The sequence below is a fragment of the Cupressus sempervirens genome, chromosome 7 (assembly GCF_028749045.1).
Source record: "Cupressus sempervirens isolate cs-2001-9-10 chromosome 7, ASM2874904v1, whole genome shotgun sequence".
NCBI classification, from domain to species: Eukaryota; Viridiplantae; Streptophyta; class Pinopsida; order Cupressales; family Cupressaceae; genus Cupressus; species Cupressus sempervirens.
Window position 1 is genome coordinate 820,546,831 of NC_143124.1, and position 24,182 is coordinate 820,571,012.

At 34.7% G+C, this 24,182-nt stretch overlaps 1 protein-coding gene across 1 annotated transcript; it reads left to right on the top strand.

Moving 5' to 3' along the window:
* The first annotated feature begins 289 nt into the window (after positions 1-289).
* On the top strand, positions 290-2,213 carry LOC149549916 (uncharacterized). Its single transcript, XM_089794980.1, has 2 exons — positions 290-449; positions 911-2,213. The coding sequence occupies exons 1-2, from the start codon at positions 341-343 to the stop codon at positions 1,993-1,995; spliced, it is 1,194 nt and encodes a 397-aa protein (XP_089651106.1). The 5' UTR covers positions 290-340; the 3' UTR covers positions 1,996-2,213.
* Positions 2,214-24,182: the final 21,969 nt, after the last annotated feature.

Consider the following 24,182-nt stretch of genomic DNA (forward strand, 5'->3'; position numbering starts at 1 on the left):
CACATTTAGTCCAACCCAATTCTTTCTGTACGGTCACTGTTCCCGCGGAATTCCAACCTTCAATGAAATTACCTGTCATAATGCAACTTCACAGAAAGTTGTAATCAATTTCATAGAAGAGTGGAAATAACGTTCTCAGCAAGTTAAGTTCGTTGCTGCCTGGCAATGCCCCCCTTTGCTTCCAGACCTTTCCTTCTTCTCCCACATATTTTTCATTCTCATTAATTAAAATTCCCATTTTTTCTCGACTATCCCTATAAATCAAGAGGAACATTTATTTTCTCAAAGCAGACCTGAAAATCTTGGTAGCTTTACAACTGAAACTCTTGTCAGAGTAAATATGAAGGAAGCTGGGAGAATGCCGAGGCAATCTACTGTGAGACCAGTCCCCGAGGAGCACCGTGTAAGAATAGGAGAAAACAGATCTCGTTCAACTGATCCTTCAATAGGTGAGTTAAATGGACTTTATTTCTAATTTTGCAACAAAGTATGTACATATAGGGGCTTTATAATGAATGATATAGAGGCTTTCTAATGAATGGTTCATAAAGGCATAATATTTGGTGAAGGTTTTGTAAATGGGGTTGCAAGCAGAGTGGGTTTAATCATGGAGGGAACTCTATAGTTAAGCACATTCGAGCTGGAGTAGTACTGGGATGTGTAACCTCCCCGGAAGTCCCAGTGCTTCACCTCTGTGAACATCACCTGAATCCAATGAGTGCTAAGTGTTCCATTTATTCTCATGAGAAATGGATTTATGTATGAATCACTACATGAGTCAATGAATATGACTTAAAAACTACACATTTAAATCTTGATAACAATATCACAACAATTTTTATTTTTTTTTTTAATTTCTGATTTTGGATTTACCCTGTTCTTAATTATATATGCAAATCTTTGAATTCAGCTACGCCAGAGGGAAATGATCATTTCGTGCAGTACATCAGGGGATTCACTGATTTGGCTTCTGCATTCAACTGGGGCGTTGTAGCTCTTACACTTGGAAGCTACGGAATGTTGCTATCTACTCCTGTATTTTGGCTGTGTTGGAGTATACTTATGACAGAGGCCGTCATTTTCTACTCCATACGACCTTACTGGACCTGGATTGAAAGTTCCCCTCAAGGAACAGATCAAACACAAGAGAATAAGAAGTTATATCGAGCCTCTGATCATGGCAGGGCAGGGGTGGTGTTTGTGAAGGTAGGCATGAGCATTGCTCTCGTTACCCTGCTTTTATATAACCAGGACATCACACAGAGGGAAACAAAAATACTCTTGTTTGTTTCCCTCTCCATTATTCTGTTCGAAGGTTTTACCCCCATCTTAATATTACGAGAGGAATTGTGCAGCTTAATGGGTGCCCCTGCCCAACAGGGCGCAAATGAGATCATTACAAGTAGTAATAATATTACAGAGGATCAGAAATGGAATGCTGCAAATTTCTTGACTCCATCTGTGATAAATGCAATGATTAGTGTAACGGGGGCAATTGTATTGGGGGGAACTTTGGGCAGTCTGATGCCGGAGAAAGCGTACTGGATTTTCGCTTCTATATTTGTGGTGGATCTCCTTGCAGAGGCCATTCATAGATTCGATTGTGGAAAGCGCTCTCTGTTTGATGTACCAGAGGATTTGGGAAATATTCACTATGTCGCTATCATTCTGCGACTTCTTGTTGAGGGGTTTTTGTGTTACTGGATGACTAAAGAAATCTGCCAAGAAGCTTATTTTCCTTCAAATGTGGACATTGATGCCTGTGACGGGAAATGCCAAGAGAGAAGCAAGCAACTGCTGATCACCATGGTTGCTCTGGGAGGTCTCCAAGCGGCAGGGACTTTCATCTCTCCTCTCTGTTCTTGTTTTATTGGCCCTCATTATCTCCCCTCCATTCTTTTCTCTGCCATTGTTTTCATTGGTTATCGCCTGCATTTCTTAACTTACAAATTGTTCCGCGGCATCATATATGTAATCAGGTACAATTGCACATAGTATTAGAGGGTGTTCTGTGGGGATCAAAATGTATCAGAGTTGTCTGTATTTCAGTGTCATATTTTGCTGTAAGAGAATATTGTACCTTTCAGAATTATTCACGACAATGTGTGAATAAAATCGATAAAGGCTTTTCTCAGTGTAGAAAGTCTTTAACGCTTTTCGTTTGTATTGGAAATTCTTGGAAATAAAATTTTTAAGTCGTCGCGAGTCAAAAAGCTGAGAGAATTTCGAAGAGAGCAATTTTCTTCTTTTAACTTTTTTGGTCGGTATGAATTAATTAATTAAACATCAAACATTTGTGATTGGCTAATATTTATTTAATTTATGATTATAATTATATATTATATATAATTATGACATTTATATCAGAGTTGTCTGTATTTCAGGCAGTAGGAGAATGTCCGTTTAAAATTATTAAAGACTCTGAATAAAATTTTAAAGAGTTTTTCTCAATGTACAAAGTCTTTATCTCTTTTTTTTCATCTTGGAAATTATTCAAATTAAAAAATTTAAAGTCGTCGTGAGTCAAAAACTGAAATAATGTTGAAGATAATACTTTTCTTCTCTAATATTTTTTTGGACCATAAGAATTTAACAATTAAGGACAATACACACCTTTTTTAGCTCTTTATTGATGATGATGGATCATCATAAATATTGATGAAAACACACACACACAATCAAAATCCAAAACCTCTCTATGCAACAACAAAATAGATTGTAGAAGTCTAATCAATTTGTATAAATATTTTATTCCTCAATAAAAATAGATATTATATATAATTTATGATATATGTTTTTAATTGTTTTGAGTATGGTATATTTAATGTTAATTTAAAATATTTTAAAAATAGAATATATTTATAGATCTTGAAACATACTTTATTAACAATATTAGTAAGCAACATATAAGCTTTTATATTATTTATTTTATATTTCTAATTTTTTTAGTTTTGTTAAATTAATTTATTACTAATTTATAATTAATTATAATTTTTTATTTTTTATTAGAAATATTTTTTAAAATTATTCATTATTTTACAAATCTTATTAATTTATACTTAAATCTAATTTTACATTCTTTATATCTATATTTATTATGTTTAATATATGTTTTACAAATTATATTAATAAAATACTTAATTTAATATTTTTTAGAATTTATTTAATTGAAAAAAAAGGACAATCAATTTTTAATTTAAAATGTAAACTATTATTATTAAAATGAATAAACCACCATAAAAAATTAATAAGTTGCTCAATTACTCTATTACCATTAAATTGGGTATAGGAACAAGATCTAAGTTGTTTTGTCTAATAGTAGTTTGTCTTGGCATTTTTCCAACTTCGTTCATATTTACTCTAACAAGAATTTCAACAAAAAATGTAATAATTGTTTCACTGGGCTCTCCATTCATAAACACAAATTACTCTTGGTTTATAGGGATCATCAAACTAAAGAGAAAATGTAATATCCTACAACAGTTATGGTTTTAATATGATCTTGATGCAAGTGTGGTGACATATGAAGCTCATTGGTTCTACGATATTGTCTACGCAACAACATATTTGCACCTTGGTAAAAAACACATTGCTAACAAACAATAGTATGTTAGCAATTATGTTATTTGATTATAAGTGTTTGCAAATTACTAACACATATTAATTTAATTAGCTAACATAATTGCTAACAAACTATTGTCTGTTAGCATTACAAGGTGCAAATATGTTGTTGCGTAGACAATGCCCTAGTTCTACCAATACCATGATGGAGGGTGAAGGGCATACAATAGGAGGAGAAAGATGGAGGAGATGTGTTAGCATGTGATAGAGAAGGGAGAGATGAGGCATGCGATGGAGAGGTATGGCATACGATGGAGAGGGTGAGTCATACAATGGGGAGTTGTCCAAGGCATACAATGAAGAATTAGTAGGTGTCATGTGGGGATATGAATTGGATGACCATGACTACACCAAATCTATAGAGGGATATATGCCTTCAAGATGCCTTTATTGCTAATGGTGTTTAGTAATTTAGTGGAATTAATAAATTTTATGCACAAATATCCAATCAAATACCAAAGGTGAATGCTAGAGCTCGAGAGACCAATTATGTTGGAAGTATTCCTTGATTAATAGTGGTAGTGCCCCAAATTTTCTAAATCTGAAGCCAAGTAGAGGAGAATAGGGAGAGGGATCAATCCCACCAAAATTGTGAAACTAAATAGGAATGATCTGTCACCACTAAAATGGTAGGCAACATAACTCTAATAAGAGTTCACATATACAAAGAAGATACCACATTTGCATACCTACACAAACTACCAATTGGTCTTATAAAGGGCTTCGGATTACAAAATGTTGTTGACCTAGCCAACATGCTATCAAAAATAAAATAAAATAAAAGATGAGCCCAAGAAATAAATAAATAAATTATTAGGGCCAAATATACAAAATATTATTATACTAATTTATTTAATAATGTCAAGAACATCATAGTCCTCCTAAGCCAAAAATAACTTAGCCTCAAGCAATTGTAGACTTGGATGCTCTAGAATGTACTTGCCTTCCCAAGTGGCATCCTCAACTAGAAGATCCTACCATTGAACAAGAAAATCCTTGATGGTGCAAGACATGAACCTCTTTTGCCAAACATCTATGATCTTAGATGACTCTAGAACTTATTTCCCCTCTTCATCAATGGGGGGCAGTTCCTTTGACACCATGACATATTGTCCAATGACCTTTAAACATGAAACATGAAAAATATTGTGAATCTGACCCTTTAGGAAGACCCAATTTGTAGGAAACTTCACCTAGCCTTTGAACCACTCTATAGGGTCCATAGAAGAGTGGTCTCAATTTCTCCTTGCTAGATGACTTCACAAGGAGGATTGCATGTATGGTTTAATATGAAGGTATACTAGATCACCAATCTCAAAACTTCTCTTAACCTAGTGTCAATTAGCATACATCTTATGTTGGTTTTGAGCCCTCTGTAATTATTCTTGAGAAATCTCAGAATATCTAAACTCTCATGTAGCCAATCTTTATCCCTCAATGTGTGATTGTCGCCCAATGCCAAATCTATGAATGAAGAAGGTACATAACCATACAATGCTTTGAAGGGTCCCAATCCTATTGGTATTTGATAGGTAGTATTGTCACAATGCTCACACAAATGTAGCCAATGAACCCATGCCTTTTGTTTTTCTGAAGCATAATTTCTCAGATATTTCTCCAACCACTTATTTGCAATCTCCACTTGTCCATCCCTTTGTGGGTGGTAACTGATCATGCTTGGTGACAACTTTGTGCCTTCCAACTTAGATATCTTCATTCAAAAAGTATTAAGAAAACTTCCATCTATGTCACTTACTATATTATGTGGAAGACCATACAAGTAGAAAACCTCACAAAAGATGCCCTAACCACTTGAGATGCCTAGTATCTGGTGGAGATGGTGAAGAAATGGGCATACTTGGTCAAATGATCAATCGTGACAAAACTATAATCCTTCTCTTTCTCTTTGGGTAACCTAGTGATAAAAGCCATTGATATGCTTTCCCACTTCTAGTCAAGGATTGGTAATTGTTGAAGAAGCCCTACCAGTAAAGTGTGCTTGGATTTGTCCCACTGTCAAGTGGAACATTCTTATACATACTATAAGACATCATTCTTAAGGCCCTTTCATGAAAAACCATTGTCAAATTTTTGTGTAAGTTTTAGATATCCTAGGTATCTAACCAAAGGTGAGTCATGCATCTCCTTCAACATTCTCTCCTTCATCTTGGACTTGGAACCCAAATATATCCTACCCTTGTAGTAGATAATGTTATACATCACCTTATACCCACCATCCTACACTTGACTATTCATCAAGTATTCAACCAACATGTTTTCCTTCTAATCCATTGAAATCTAAGATAAAGGGAAGATTGTAGTCCATCTTGATAGAGCATCAACCACTACATTATTTTTTCCCTTCACATACTCAATGTCAAAGTCAAATTCTTGGATTTTTCTCACCCACTTTTGTTTTTGCTCATTCAAATTTCTCTTCTCTCAGAAATATCTCAAGCTCTTATGATTTGTTTGTACCACAAACTTTTCTTTGATAAGATGATGTCAAAACTTTGTTAGTGTGTGCATGATGGCGAACATCACTTTTTTGTAGATGGAGTATAATCGCACATCTCTTGAGAATTTTTGACCCGCGAATGCAATGTGGTGACAATTTGGCATCAAAAATTCCCCAATGCCTTATATTGATACATCCCACTCCAAGATGAAGGGTCGATTACTGTTAATAGTGCCAGAACTAGACAATAATTCACAAGTTCCTTCAACTTATGAAATATTTTTTGTGCCTTCTCATTTTAATGGAAATATCTATTTTTTGTCAGGTTTGTCAATGGTGCACTAAGTTGTAAGAATCCCTTTACAAATCTTCTATAATAAATGCAAAATCCAAAGAATCCACATAGATCTAAGAGAGCCAATCCAAGATGGATTGAATCTTTTCTTGGTGTACTTGAACCCCTCAAGCACTAATGATGTATCCTAGATACAATATCTCTATCATTCCAAATTTACATTTGAATCTTTTGGAAAACAATAATTATGACTACATGATCCTGAGAACTTCATCCAAATGCCTTAGATGTTCTACCCATGTCTTACTGTAAATAAGTATGTCATCAAAAAATACCAACATGAACTAACACAACAACTTGTTGAAGATGTTCATGCAGGACTTGAAAGTGGCTAGAGCATTGATCAACCCAAATGGTATGATCAAGAACTCATAATGATTGTAACGAAAATGGAAACAATATTCTTCACATATTTCTACCTCACATGAATCTAATGGTAGCTAGGGTGGAGATCTATTTTAGGAAAATAGATTGCACTATGTAACTCATCCAACAATTCCTCAATCTTGGGGATGGGGTACCCTTTTTAATGTTTTTCTTGTTTAATGCATGGTAATCCAAACACATCTAGAGGGTACCAACCTTCTTAACTGACACTAATGGTGATGCAAAGGGGCTCAAACTGAGCCTCATTCATCCTTCCTCTAGGAGTTCATAGATTGTCTTTTCTGTCTCATCCTTAAGGACGGCGGTAGGGTGTAGTGATGATAAGCTTGGCTCCTTCCTCAAACTTGATGATGTGCTCAAATTTTTAGCATGAATGTTGATGGTATTTATTTGGGGGAGTATCATAAACATGGCTAGAAAATTTTGGGAGATTGTTAGCATGATTTACCTATTGCATTATGTTGGAAATGTAAGAGGAGTAACTAAGAGGGGAGGGATGAATCTGCTACCACAAAAATAAATTCTTTTCCCTTAGACATTAATACAAACTTCCACATATCATGCAATACTAAATAGCTCAGAAAACATTATAATTTTAATGTCTCTCCATTAACAAAGCAATCTTAAGATGTATTAATCTATTTTATCCTTTAGTAACTAAGTTGCATAAAATTAAAGCATAAGAAAATAACATTAACACAAATGACACCAAGATTTAGTGTGGAAACCCAATTTGGGAAAAACCACCTTGCAACTAGTCACAATAATTTTCACTCTTCTAAAGTGAGCCATGTTAGGAGCCAACCTTGTTAAAGGTTACAAAAGATATTGTTAAGTATGACCATGTTAGAAGATTTAGATCACCCTGTTAGGAGTGGCCTGGTTAGAGATCTTTAAACACTTCAATCTTGAAATGTCACCTTGTTAGAGGATTTACAAAATGAATGTTAAGTCAAATCTATTAAGAGATTTCTTTATTGCTACAATGGTTAGAAAGAAACAACAATTTGACCTAGTTTAAGAAGTAGCTTCATTTGTAGATTCAGATCTCAATTCTAGTTTGACCTCTGGATCCTTTCTAATCAAATGTTCTCTGTAGTTTATCTTCCACACTTTCCTTCTCTGCATTTCCTTCAATCACATATCCATATTTTTCACATTCTACTTGTTACTATTTTCCTCACAACTTGACCTTACTTATATATCATAAGCTAGGAAAATTCGGCTTGAATACCCTTCTAAAACATTAATAAACATCCAAATAGTCAACCTCGATTAATAAATATTTGACAATTACATTCTTCTGTCACTTGGTCAACACTAGGATTGAACACTCGGTTGACACTATGACTCCTTCAATACCCGATCATTTAGTCAATATTGCACACCTTTGATGCTCGACCACTTGGGCAATACTATAAGAAGGAATCCATTAATTAACTAATTGCTTGGTTAATACTGGAAGGTCTTCATTATCCGACTGCTCAGTTAATACTGAGACACACAAGGTTAATACTGCAAACTCTACATTGCTTGGTTAACACTAATATTTGTGTAAAAATCAATGAAAGTCTATAATTGAAGAATTATTTCCAAAAAATCCCTCTTTGGAATTGATGGAAACACATGTCAACATAAGCTGGTAAAAGTATGAGCAATTAGATAATATCATTAGTTTCATTCTGATTCTCATCCATACCAACTCCCTTTGAGATTCTACTTGGGTTTGTCTCTACTATTTTCTTGTCACTACTTTTCTGTCATGTTCTCCCTCTTAGTTGTACATCTAAATATACTAATCTTTTCACAATCTTCTATGTTGACACTAAAATATCCCTCTTTGACATCATTTTCCAAAGGATATAAAATTTGTTACTTGATGAAGAGTGCTACCCTTACTACCATAAACTAATAGAAACAAAGAAACAAAAGCAAGTGTGAGAACAAAATATGGAGTTCTTATTTGTACCGCAAATGCAATATTACAGAATTCACAAGTGCAATATGCTAACCCACATGGGCATCTTAATTACAATAATCTGCAAGACAAGCTGTGAGCTATCACCCAAAGTTGTCTTAGACAATGTTCGGGCCTTTCTTAAATAGGCAATTTTATGCTGCCTAAGAAGGTTCTAGATGCTCAAACTTAATACCTAGGGCCGACAGACTCGAACAATACATATAAAGTTGGCTAAATACATCTTTGACAAATTATTTTAGATATTTTGGTAGCCCAACTTTGGAAGGCCATAACTCTCGAACCGTTGCTTCGATTGGCTATTATAACCACTTTTCGAAAATGCTAGCTCTTGATCTACAAGCTTGGAACCATGCTAGCTCCCTTTCGGCAAGTTTTCAAACCTCATCCGGGCACTCTAAGGCCTCCAACAATGAGCTTGAAGATTTTTTTACAAATGTTTCCACCGAAATTTGCAATAAATTATCTAATACTTAAGCTAGAGTAATGAGATTTTATGGTAGGCTTATAATTCCAAAATGAACCTTCATGTAGAAAATGAGAACATTTCGAGCTCATATGAGAAACTTACTAAAAATAGAAAGTTCCCATAAATAGTAACTGCCCTGTCTACTAGTCTTTATTAAAATAGAAAAGACTAAAATGAAAAATATTTTTGGGTGATGTAAGATTGATCTTACACCCAGGATGCTCATGCATTAGACACATGGGGTAATTTGAGAAGTGACTCTGTCATGTCTCAGGTGTTCGGAGGAAAACCAAGATGGTTAACCTCCTCCTTTACTAGCCATGATGAATCCTTTACTAGCCTCCCTTTCCATTTGACTAGATATTCCTCATAAGTTTTGTGCCTGGTACTTTTTCCAACACGACTACCTAGTATCTCCTCAATCTCCTTTGTAGTCGAACTAGTTGTTGGAATACTCCACTACACTTCTACAACTTCATCTCCATTACCTCCTTCATAATACTCTGCCAAATCTAAAATATTAAATACTGGTGAAATATTCAATTCAATGGGCAACTCCACTTTATAAGTATTTTCAGAATCATGCCTTTTCACTATCATGCACAGTCAGAACTTCTTCATCTTCAGCTTATTATATGTACCCACTAGAAAATGTTCCTTTCTCAAATGAACTATGACTTCATCTCCAATTTGAAATTCCTTATACCTCCTTTTCACATCTGCCTTAGCCTTATACTGTGTATTCATCTTTATGATGTGCTTCTTCACCCCCTTATAGATATTCTTCAAATGTTTAGCAAAATCTTCTGCTTCAGCACTGCTTATCTCTCCTTTATCTAACTGCCTCAATTCAAAAGCATTTCTGGGACTACCCCCATATACAATCTAGAATGGTGATTTACCAGTACTCCTATTCATAGAATTATTATATGCAAATTTTGCCTGTGGTAAAATAAAATCCCATCCTTTTGGCTTGTCTCCAACCAAACACCTCAGCAAGTTTCCCAAAATGTGATTCACAACTTCTGTCTGTCCATTAGTCTGTGGATGATGTGATAAACTAAACTTCAACTCTATCTTCAATTTCTTCCACAATGCATGCCAAAAATACCACACAAATTTGGTATTGTTAGGATTAAAGCATGGACAGAAATAACAATTACATGCAAATATAACCAATAACAGAAAATAATAGATCATACAGAAAAGAACACAAGACACCAAGATTTAACGTGGTTCACCCAATCCCTTGGCTACGCCCACCAACTAGCAAGTTTGATATTATTATGATCCATTGATTACAACCTGATTACAATTTATAATCCATTACAGCTCAATACCACTGCAAGAACCAATTTTCGCATTACCTTATGAAATAATCCCTAACCCTAAGCCCTTTTATACAAGTATTAAATAGCTTTAGAGTTATAATTAATAATTACATGTTGGCCCAAAATCCCAATAGAATAGGGCCCAAAAAAATTCTTTTTGAGGTGGTGCCCTAAGCCCCAAAGAATTTATGAAGTATGTACAGTACTTTCCTGATCAGTCACCACAATCTAACAGGTATCTTGATCTGAAACTATACTCTTTGGAAGACCATGTAGTCTCACCACTTCTTTGAAAAATAACTCTGCCACATGAACATCATTACTAGTCTTCTTGCAAGGAATAAAATGTGTCATCTTTGAAAACCTATCAACCACCACAAAAATATAATCATGCCCACGCTGAGTCCTCGGTAAGCCAAGAACAAAATCCATGTTGACATCCTCCCATGACTTGTCTAGTACAGGTAATGGCCGATACAACCTTGTATTTTGCTTCACTCCTTTCACCATCTGACATACTCTGCAACTTTGTACAAACTTCTTCACTTCTTGCTGCAACTATGGCCAGTAATAATTCTCAACAACCAAAGCTATGGTTTTATCTTTGCCAAAATGTTTGACCAATCCTCCACTATGTTTCTCCTTGATCAGATTCTCTCTCATTGAACTTCTAGGAATGTACAACTAGTTTCCTTTGAACAACATACTATCCTAGATCATGAAATCCAACCACATTGTCCTGTCAAGTGTAGCAAGTTCTGTACAAGCCTTCCATGCTTCACCAAAATTAGGATCATCTTGATACGAAGTATTGAGTCCTTGAACCCACCCAACCACCTCTATCTATATTTTTGTCAGCAAAAGTTATCTTCTACTAAGAGCATCTACAACTCTGTTAGACTTCCCACTCATGTGTTTCAAAACAAATGTATAACTCTGAAAAAACTCAACCCACTTCAAATGCCTTTGGTTCAATTTTCCTTGACCATTTAAATATTGCAAAGCTTGATGGTCAATATACAAAACAAACTCCTTGGAAGAAGATCATGTCTCCACTTCTTCAATGCTTGAACTATAGCATAAAATTCTTGATCATGAACAAAATATTTTCTTTTGGCCTCATTCAATTTCTCACTAAAATAAGCAATAGGTCTACCTTCTTGGCTCAAAAAAACTCCTATTGTAGTACCACTAGCATCACAGTCTACTTGAAACACCTTGTTAAAATCAGGAAGTACTAAAACAAGCTACACGGTAACTTTCTTATTTCAACAGATTAAAACTCTTATCTGCTCCTACAGTCCACTTAAATTCTTTCATATCCCCTCTCATTGTTTCAATCAAGGGTCCACAAATACTACTAAAACCTCACATGAACTTTTTGTAAAAACTAGTGATTCCATGAAAAGATCTTACCTCTATTGCACTCGTTGGAGTAGGCCATTCAAGGATAGCCTTCACTTTCTCTAGGTCCATTTTCAAACTTTCTGTTGAGACTGCAAATCCCAGGTACACCAACTCCTTCTTTACAAAACTACACTTCTTCAAGTTTATCAGCAACTTTTCTTCCCTCAACTTATCAACCACCTTGTGAATATGGATCAAATGCTCCTCCAATGTCTTACTAAAGATCAAAATATCATATAGGTGAACAATAACAAACTTACCCAAAAATTCTTTCAATACCTCATTCATGAGCCTCATGAAAGTGCTTGGTGCATTGGTTAGCCCAAAAGGCATGACTAACTACTCATACAGTCCTTCCCTTGTCTTGAAAGTAGTCTTCCACTCATCACCTTCTGTAATATGAATCTAATGGTACCCACTCTTTTGATCTATCTTTGTGAAATACCCAGCTCCACTCAAACAGTCCATAATATCATCCATCCTTGGAAATGGAAATCTATACTTGATTGTGATCTTGTTGATAGCGTGAGAATCTATACACATCCTCCACTTGCCATTCTTCTTTGGTGCTAATATAGCTGGTACAATACATGGACTCAGACTCTCTTGAGTCAACCCCTTCTCCAACAACTCATGAACTTGTATGTTCAACTCTTCACTTTTTGCTGGTGTCATTTTGTGCACTGCCTTGTTTGGAAAACTAGCTCTTGGAACCAAATCCATCTGCTGATTGATCTTCCTTATTGGGGGTAATCTATTAGGTACATTATCTAATACAATATCAAAAAACTTTCCCAACATATCTGCAACTTCTGCAAGTACCTCCTCTATTTCTTCTTTACTATCTTTTGGAATTATAGCAAAACACACATGCTCATGCCTCATACCTTTGAGAAACTCTTTTCCATCAAGAAAACATATTCTGGCAGCACTACATACCTTTTCTTCTTTGTCCTTCAATGACTTCAACTTATGTTTCACTCCATCCTTGCTTAGAGTGTAGGTATTTGCTCACCCATCATGTACAACATTCCTATCAAACTACTACGGCCTACCCAACAACATATGACATATGTCCACAGGTATGATATTGCATAATACCTCATCCTGGTAGCTTCCAATCTTGAACTTCATTGAACATTTCTCATTGACCATGACCTTGTGGTCATCTTGCACCCAAGCAATACGGTATGGACACGGGTGTTTCTATCTCTTCAACTTCAATTTTTTGACCATCATTTCTAACACTATATGGTCAGTACTTCCACCATCAATGATCACATCACAACACTTATCTTCACATCTGCACCTTGTGCAAAACAAGCTCATTCTTTGATCAAGTTCATTCTCACCACTTAGCAGGATTCTTCTGTTAACTAGGACTTCTCCTCTTTTAGCATCTTCAGAATGTGAGGATCTAGCATCTTCATCAACATGTGTAACTTAGGCCTAGCCTTCTATTCTTTGATCTATTCTTACTTAGCACTAGGTACGTTCAAATGCTCTATGCCCTTCTTCTCCGTAGTGAAAACATTTCCCACAGAAGCCTCCTCTTCCAAATACTTGTCCTCTACCTTTTCCTCTCTGATCTCTATTATTCTAATCATGGAAACGATTGGAATTGTTTCCCCTTTGGTTCTTATTTCTACTTCCAGCCTCATCCTTATTCTTTTGATCATCATTACGGCCTCCATAAGATCATCTGCCAAATCCTCCACTATGACCTCTTCCACTATTGTTGTTGTCAAACTTCTTGCTCAATTTCTCCTCAACTTTTAGGGAAAATTGGTATGCCTCCTCAATACTATTTAATTGAACTAGACTCAACTCATCTGGAATGCTTGGCCTTAACCCATAAAGATAACGGGTCACTTTCTCCTTGTTAGCTTCTGCATGGCTAGTACTAATGAGAACTCGGTAGAACTCTTTAGTATACTCTTGAACAAATTTTCCCGCTTGCTTCAACCCTTGCATTTTCTTCAAAAGATCAAGCTCATAATCCATGAGAATGAATTGTCACTTTAGTCTAGCTACCATCTGTTCCCATCTAGTGATTTTGTCCTTTCCTTTCTATTTTGCTCCAACTGAACCTCCTGCCACCAGATCTTCACATGTCCCTTTAGTTTTTCCTTCACAAACTTAACCCTATCAGGATCCTCAATATCTTCATACTCAAAGTACTCCTCCAGTTCATTGATCCAATCGATCAACTCCTCTAGGTTGATATTTCATGAAAATGTGAGAACTTCAAAATTAGGTCTTTTTCCAATCTTGGAGATGGCCCTAAAGAGCTTCTCTTCCTCTAGATTTAGAACTGCCTCTACTCCAACATTTTCTTCTACTTCATCCTCATCCTCACTTTCATCTTTTACAAGAAGATTTATTCCTCTGCACATTTGTTCTTCCAATGATTGCATTTGTCTTTGGAGGCCTTAGAAACCCTCAGGTGTAACACCTATAGCTCTTCTGCCACACACTCTTCGTGGAGGCATTTTCTTGCTTCTGCTGAAACCCTAGTGCAAACTACCTCAAATCGGTGATCTATCTACATGCTTAGCCCAAACCACAGTCCTAGTGCAAACTACCTAACAATCGACGATCTATCCACACACTCAAGAACTCTAGCTCTAATACCACTTGATGAAGGGTGCTCCCCTTACTACCATAAAATAATAATAGAAACAAAGAAACAATAGCAAGTGCAAGAACAAAATATGGACTTCTTATTTGCACCACAAATGTGGTATTACAAAATTCACCAGTACAACATGCTAACCCACATGGGTGTCTTCATTACAATAATCTGCAAGACAAGCTGTGAGCTATCACCCAACGCTATCCTAGACAATGTTCAAGCCTTTCTTAAATAGGCAATTTTACGCCACCTGAGAAGGTTCTAGATGCTCAAACTTAATACCTAGGGCCGAAAAACCCTAAAAATACATATAAAGTTGGCTAAATACATCTTTGACAAATTATTTTGATATTTTGTTAACCCAACTTTGGAAGGCCATAAATATCAAACGGTTGCTCTGATTGGAACTATTTAGAAATGCTAGCTCATGATCTACATGCTTGGAACTACACTAGTGCCCTTCTATCGAGTTTTTAGACCTCATCCAGGCACTTTAAGGCCTCTAATGGTGAGCCTGAAGATTTTTCTTTAAATTTTTCCATTAAAATTCTGCAATAGCTTCTTTGATAATTTAGCTAGAGCAATGGGATATTTATGGTAGGCTTATAATTCCAAAATGAACTTTCATGTAGAAAATGAGAACATTGCGAGCTCGTATGAGAAACTTACTAAAAATAGCAAGTTCCCATAAATAGTAACCACCCTGTCTACTAGTCCTTATTAAAATAGAAAAGACTGAAATGAAAAATATTGTTTGGGTGATGCAAGATTGCTCTTACACCCAGGATGCCCCTACAACATTACAATGTACCTTTTGTACTAATTCATATGCAGTATGCTCTACATTTCACACCTGAAGTGTGACACTCTGCATCAACTTGATTGATCTTCAATGGAGCTTGGTTGATGCCTCACTATCATTTTATTTAATGAGCATAAGATAGGGGAATGACCCCTAGTTTACCTCTTAGATACATAAATGCATCATTAGGTAAAGCTTTAGTAAATATATATGCTATCTACTCCTTGGTGTTGACATATTCTAATCTCACCTCTTTCTCTTGAACCAATTCCCTTAGGAAATGATATTTGATTGCAATGTATTTTGTCTTTGAGTGCATCACTTGATTTTTGGATATATTGGTTGTACTTGTGTTATTGCAACAGATAACCACTGGTTCCTTGATGTCTTCCTATTCTTGACATCAATTTATTGATCCACATTATGTTAGAATGATTAACTGCTACATCAACATACTTTGCTTCTATTGTGGATTGAGAAATACAATTTTTCTTCTTGCTTGTCCAAGACACTAGCCTCTGTCCAAGAAATAATGCTTCTCCACTAGTACTTTTTCTATCATCAATGCTTCCTGCACAATCTGCCTTAATAAAGGCTCTTGATTCAAGATTTTCTCCTTTCTTGTACCATAACCTATAGTCTTTAGTTCCTTTTAGATATCTCAAAATTCTTTTGAGCCGTCATGTGATTTTCTCATCATCAGATTCATATTTAACAACAATATAAAGTACTTCATCTTCATCATTATCACTATCATAATCTTTTGGAATGTAACATGATTTCTTACCTTTGCCTTTGTAGTCCTTGTAGCTTTTCAAGTCTTTCTCACCTTTGAACTTGTTGAACTTCTTTTCATCTATATCTTCCTTGTTTGGACACCTTGCAGCAATGTAACTGCCTTCTTCACATGAGAAAAAAATCAATGGAAATTTACCTCTAAATTTTCCTTTTCCTCTTGTTACTCTTTTTGGTAGAAGAGCTTCATTGACTTCAAGATCCTCATCTGAATCTTCTTCTTCTTCATTGTCAACTTGTTTACCTTTTGAGTTTCCTCCTTTTCTACCAAGGGTTAGTTTTGTTTTGAATGTAGATTCAAGATTGTTAGAAGAAGCATAGTTATCAAAGTTATCTGACTCAAAAGAAGTCAATCTTCCCACAAGAGTAACTAGGGTTAAATCTTGTGTCAGATTGCATCTCATCTCTTGAATAACTAAAACTCAATCAATATTGCACACATTTGATGCTCGATCACTCAGTCAACACTACAAGCAGGAATATTCATTAACCAATTGCTTGGTTAATACTGGAAGGTCTTGATTACCTGAGTGATCGGTTAATACTAAGATACAAAAGGTTAATATTGCAAACTCTACATTTATTGGTTAATACTGATATTTTTCTAAACAACAATGACAATCAAACAATTGTTTCCAACAATATTCATAATTGTGTTTGTCATTGATGTCAACATAACATTGTTTGTGTAAAGATTGATAGAGTAGCAGACAGAGAATGAGGTCATACAAACAAAGTATTGATGATCAAATCAATTGCAGTTAAGGATGTGTTCTACACTTTGTCTTGATGAAGTAGTTAAGTGCGCATAGAGAAAGTCAAAATCATGCAGAAGATATGCCTTATTTACAGAGGAAAATATACAGATAGAGTACTTGAGAAGTAGTTTTTGATGTTTAGATTGTATCTCCTAACCAAGATAAATTTGTAATGAGTGCAGTTAGGCAATGAAAAAAGATATCCTAATGATGAAGTCAACAAGTGCACAAGGTTAGAGGTCACATATGTGAGAAGTTGTAAAGACTGTGAGTCAAAAGTAATTTGTAATTGTGAAAAGATGTAAAGTTTTGTAATATCTTAATGAGGTCCTATTATAATTAAGTGGGAAAGCCGCAAGGCTGACTCAAGGAATTATTTTGTAGATATGGTATAAAGGAAGGTATTTTCCTTGTTTGTAAGTATGCATTGAGGTTGAAATCAAGCGAGTAAGAGAAAAGTGTTTGGTAAACATGAGCAAGAGATCCAAGGGATTATTGGATGCAAACTTAGTGATCTGGTATCGAGATTAGAAGAGGTTTGGTCTAGTCAGAGAACAAAGAAGGAACTATACATTTTTATTATTTTTCAAGGAATAATATAGAGACTAGCTGGATAGTGAGTTTGGTGGTCTTGCCCCTAAAGCTATTTGGATAGTGTATCCTTCTGCCTTCTACAATTCCTAACAAGGTTAGAATCTCCTAATAGGGATTCAAAGTCTCCTAGTAGGGACTGATATGTACTGAATGTATCACATTAGCTCTTAACAGAGTCCATCCTCTAACAAGGAACATTTATATTAGTACATAATTTTGTGGGTACCATTCCCACTAGGGTTTTCTTTCTGATCAAGGGTTTCCCTAGTTAACAATAGTGTGTTATTGTGTATGAGTATCTTCTTGTGGGTTCTGATTATATTGTTCACATGCTTTAGGAACAACAAAGTTGATAAATGTTTGAATAGATGGATAACTGATTCATCCCCTTGTACCCCTCCTCTCAGTTATCTTGGTGGACTTTACTTTCTAACACAAAACCTTTGTGTGGAGGTATGGTAGGTTGGGATGTCAGTGAAGACCATACAGTGCTTATCTAACACTACTAGAAGCTCATCATTCTAATATGAATTTTGTTTCCCCTTTATCAGTTTTATTGAGATCAAGCAATGTGCTACCCAGGAAACATCACCATGTCAAAAAATGGATTCCATCCACTGTGCTGAGATCTATTCAGGCCTTTATTTTACATTCCCATCAAAACTACCTTTTTTCCCATCCACTTCAAATGAAAACTCCATTTGTTTGAAGCGTTATGTGTACTTGTCAAGAGTTTCCATCTACTCGATGCCTAACATGACTTCCATGTCATCCAAATATACTACAAAGAAGGTAGCTATCACTGTATGGTTCCCCATGGTAATAATCAACTGTGGGACTAGATGGGTACATGATAAGATATTTCCTCCCACCACATTGGCTTGGAATCATGCACGTGCCTTTGTAGGAAAACCTCTTCATTTCACGAGTGGTGAGTTAATGAAATTAAGTGTGACACCACCCTTGAGCATTATAACGACCCATTATCCGTAGAGAGTACCCTATATCAAAATAATAGTACACCTTAGAGTGCCTACAAAATCGATGGTGCCTTCTTATTGTAATAGAGAAATAATTGTCTCTGCACAATTTATGTTAACCTCCTTAGAAGTTTGTTGACCACATTCTTTGTGATTTCTTATGGCATTGATCTCTTTTACGCCCTTTTTCTCCACAATTGTAACAATTGATATTATTTTTGTGACTTCTCCATTCACTTTGTTTCTTTTGAAAATTATGCCTATGTTCATTTTCCCTTGGTTGATTCCACTACTTTTAATTATTATTTTGGTAGTTCCCTTCATTTGACTTCTATTGATATTTACCTCTAATGTGATTCTTATATTTTCCTCTAGCCATAAATGCTCAAGAACTCTTCCCATATTCACTAGTGAATTCTTTAGTCTATCATCTTTATTTAGAAAAGAACCTTACACTTCTAATATGTTCTCAAATTTTCTAGCTAGTTCCAATGCATAGATAAAATTATGTTACTCATTAAGAAGACTTTTAAGACCAAGAAATCTTTAATTTCAGAGCCTTGATACTCAACTTTCATCATTGCAAGTTGATTTCTTAAATTTTTAAATTTCCAATATGATCATTCATACTATCTCGTGCCTTCATTTTCAAATGAGTTAAGTGTCATTGAATATTCATCACTTTTAATTCTCTAGTTCTCTCATACACTGTCTTCAATATATATTATTTGTTGACTTTATATTTTGGATGTAAGGCCTTATTGCTGGACTTGTTTTCCATAAAATAGTTGCTCATGCAATCAAATCTATTTTAGCCAATTTTTCATATTTGTTTTGATCTCCAAGTTTTTCTTTAGTTGCTACTTCCCATAAGCATTTCATTTGTAGAATCAAATCCATTTGACATTTCTAACTGACATAGTTGAAACCATTTAATATTTCACTAACCATAATATTAACATTCTCAATAGTAATCATGGTGAAAGAAGCCACAAACACATAGGCTAAAATAAAGCCCCTACCAACACAATAAAAGTTTCTACTCTTTCCCCTCAATGTCGATCTTCTTATGAACTAAAAAATTAAATTAAATTAATTAGACTTTTTTCACAAATTAAATGCTAGTATCTCTAACTATTGTTGTCTATTAGTGTTAAACACTTAGTCATTTACTAGGCAGAGTCAGATGATCATCACTCTGATTGAGCTACTTTATATAGGCTGAGTCATGTACATAAGTATGCATGTACCAAGGTCTATAGGAGGCAAGCAAGTATGTGATTGCCAAGTATTTCCTATTTAAGTCAAGTTCAACACCTGTTGAGTAGTTCAAGCATATAAGTGCTGAGCATAGTACAGACCGAGCATCAACAAGATGCCGAATATCAAAGAAAGTAAGTAACCAACAACAAAGAGTTTACATACAAGTTAGAAATGACACAAACTTTGAGGTAAATTATTTTCAAGCCAACATGGAAGGAATATTTAATATTTGTAGAGGTTGTTGCTGAAGAAATTTTGTTGTCAATCACAAATCCCTATGTTTTGTGATTAATGACTCAAATGAAGAGAAAAAATAAGGAAGCATCTAGAAAAATATTTATGGAATTCTTTAAATAGAGATGGTTTTTACCTAGATCAAATATATTAGAGACATGAATGAGATAATGAGCTATGATATGACAGATGACATATGTGAATAGTGAAGTGAACAATCAAGATCAGATCAAAAGTCAAGTAGAAGTGTTATATTATTTCTTAGCAAAACAAGTGACCTAATCAGTACAGTGAAGGGGAAGAAAAACTTTATCATATTAAAGAGAGGATCAATTTGCAAAGAGAAGACTCAAAATTAGCTTACAGAGAAAATTGAGAGTCAGGTATTGAATCAATTTTAATCAAATTGAATTAGGTTAGATCTCTTAACATATTTATGTAAATCTCCTAACAAAGTATTAAATTCTCTAACAAGGTGACACCTAATAATCTCAAAATATTTTAACAAGGAAGACCCCTTATAGGGTAGATCGTATATTATGGTCAAACATTGTAAGCCTAACAATTTAACTTATTACTATAATAATGAAGACTTGTCGGTGTCGTCCCTAACCAAGTTTTACCTTCACCTTGGAGGGTCTCTGGGTAACAAATATTGTGTTATGTGTTTAGTTTCATGCATGTGATATATTAGATCTACATGTTACAACAAGTTTACTTTTACAAGTTTTGCATGCATAAGACAACTAGTAAATGTGTGAATAAATTGCTGAAAAGAAAAAGTGTTTAAGATTTTGATTCACCCCCTTGCCCACTCAGTCTCTTGTTGTCCTATTTATACTTCCATCAATCAACAATTGGTATCAAAGATTATGATTCTCTTGGAGAAGTTTAATCACTTGGACATTAGATCTTGGAGATGGAGGCTTATAAATTGGATAAGGTTATTGACATCCAAATCATACTACAAAAACTTGAGAAAGCAAGACAAGATCTAAAGAAGTACCTAAAAAGAAGAAAGGAATTAGCTATCGAGGATAAACAATTTTCCTATAAAGAAGTTAATACTGAAGGACTATTTGAACCAATCAACCGTGAAAAAGCATCTGCAAATCTACTTGAAAAGAACAAACTCCTAAATGAAGAAATACGAGGACTGAAAAGGGAACATTAAATCCAATTAGTAAGACTATGTGCAGTGACCAAGCAAAAGAAGAAAGTTGAAGAAGACAAGGTGATGGTTGATGAAGCTAAAAGGATGATGGCCACAAAACTTGAAGAAAGGATATAAGATGTGCAAAAGATCACATACACTCAACTAGACATGATGAACCAACTGATGCTTGCAAATCAAGAGTTAAACCAAAAGGATGTAGAAATAGAAAATGTTAGATCACAGAAGGAAATATTAAGAATGAACTGAAAAATGAGAAAGAACTTATGGAAATATTCAACAAATGAAATCAGGCAATGAAATACTTTGAGGAACTTATGAAGTCATCTGGTAGTACTGATGGTTTAGGACATTCATGTAATGAGCAAGGAGAATCATCCAAATATGGTGAACTAAAAAATGCAAAGCACAAAGGAAAACCAACATGCTATTAATGTGGAAAACTTGGTCGAACTGTAAACATCTGCCGAAGTAAACATGGTATGCAAAATCCTAAACTCAAATTTACTGGTTATTATTTTTACTACAAAAAATAAGGACATCAAATACATGAGTGTAGGTCAAGAATGAGGAATGCATCTACAACACCTAGATTTGAAGGATTTCACTATAAATTTTAGAAGTATGTACATAGAGCATACAAATGTAGATCATAGACAAAACCTTATTGGAAAAAACAAAGGCATAGCTATGCACCTAACAATGCATGTTCCAAATGTCACAAGTTTGGACATTTAAGTAAGAATTGTAGGACTCAAGTACCATCAAAAAATCACATTAAAAAAAAGGTAAAGGTAAAGTGGACATTGAACTTGAGTAAAGAAGGAGATCAGTCAAACATGGAAAAAGAAAGTACATGGAAATAGTGGAGCAAATAGAATTGAGGTCACCCAATCTAATGGAGAACATGATCTTGTCATCTCAAACTAAGCAAAAGAAGTATGAATGGAGTTGAATATTTAATTGATATATCATACATTAGTTCCTAAAATGAAATACGCCAAAGTTCATATTTACGTAAGTAAAGATGTATGAGAACAAATTTATGAAAGGACTAGTACAAAAGAGTCATTTATATAGTCAGTACCAAACATCAATAAAATTCTTTATTTTGATCTAGAAATGCAACATGGACCAAGTACTTTAGAAATAAATTGGTAGAGGTTGAGTTAGATGGAAGAGACCAAGTCATATAGTAAAGGCCTAGTTCGAAAGCACCAATCGCAACCAAGACAGCTGGCTTCCACCCACCTGAGTACACAACATTAAAGGAAACCCTAAATTGACCAAAAGAAGGTGCATAACAAAATTTGAAGACATCATTTCACACCTTGCATACAAATCTCAAGAGCATAAAGAAATTTGATGATTTGAGTGATTAGCAAAGAGATCTAAGAGTGATTTGGAGAAAATATGAGAAGAGAAGGTTGATTGTGTGAAGACTTGAGCTATGCCGAGTAATTCAGAGGAAAGAAAAGTTTTTAAACCCTAACAAAGAGAAGATGTCAAATTTATACATCGCTGGAATGAGCCAAGAGGCTAGTAAAATTCAACAAGTGAAGAGTGACACTTGTCATCCACCAAAGTTTCGTGCTATTCCAAAAATTGCAATGAAAGGAGATTCAATGGGTGTTCTATCCTCAATACCGCCCAAAGTTATTATGATATATGTGTAAGATCAGAGAAGTAGGAGATTATGAAATGAGAGAAGCATACGAGAAGCTATGTAATGAAGGAATCTTGAAGGATGAATTCAAAGTTGTTGAAAGGAAAGGGTTAACTCGTGCCCTAGAGTTCTCAAGGAATTTCAAGATTGAATGGATCAAAATCATTATTAGCAAGATCCATAATATGAAGTTTTGGTTATAGAATTGACCCGTAGAGATCACAAAGAAAATGATTCACAAGGTTATAGGCTATCCAACCCTAGAGGAGGTCTCCAGGCAACTTAAAACTGCAATAACTTTCAAACTGTAAAGCCTTTTGATTGATTCCTTTTCTGAAGTGCTTTAAATTACAATTATAATCATCCATCCAACTTACACCCTCTAACTCATTATAATTATAGCTTAATTACAAAATAATCTATTTTCTACATTGGCATGTATCCCAAGGTGCTCAAAAACTCTAACCCAAAAAACCAATAGTGGAACTATGAGAGTTGGAATCTTTATTTCACCCAAATGGGTATCCAAAAATGAAAACACATTAAATAGAAACTAACACTAAGCATATTTTTGGGTGATATAGGATTTCCCTTACACTACTAGATTCTCCTACATCAATCATGATGATAAAGTTGTGTATGTTTCAATGAAGGATGATTTTGATGAAGATGAGGCAACTGCATTAGTATCTTATGTGAACATAAGTAAGTTCAATTCTCTTTGTGCATTATGTTGGAAATAGTAATAGATTTCGTAATGATGCACCCTATCTGATAAAAGGAAAAAGATCAATAAAACTGATAGCTAAGATCACGTGTGATAATGCTTATTATATAGAAGGACTATAATATAATCTATTTAGTGTGTCACAATTGAATATTCCAAGATGTAAGGTTAAATTTGGAAACAGAAAGGCTAAGATTTATGATGCTAATGGTGAACTCATTGGCAGTGGTGATTAGACTAGAGGTAATCTATTTTATCTTGATATGAATGAAGCTACTTGTCTTTTTATACAATTTTATGATGTGTGGCTATGGCACACAAGATTATATCATGTAAATATTAATAATTTGGTCATTATTAGTAGGATGAAGCAAGTCAGAGGTTTTCCCAAATTGAAGAAACCTGATAATGTGATTTGCAAACAATGTCAGATAGGCAAGATGACAAAGTCTAGTTTTAAGAGTAAGACTCATACTTAAAATACAATATTAGAATTAGGTCATACTTATCTATGTGGATCAATTAGTGTATAAATCTATAAAGGTGAT

Bases quoted from the DNA above. Each gene is read 5' to 3' on its own strand.
- LOC149549916 (XM_089794980.1), top strand. From the start codon at position 341: ATGAAGGAAGCTGGGAGAATGCCGAGGCAATCTACTGTGAGACCAGTC. The intron at 450-910 runs GTGAGTTAAATG...CTTTGAATTCAG, and splicing joins TTCAACTGATCCTTCAATAG to CTACGCCAGAGGGAAATGAT.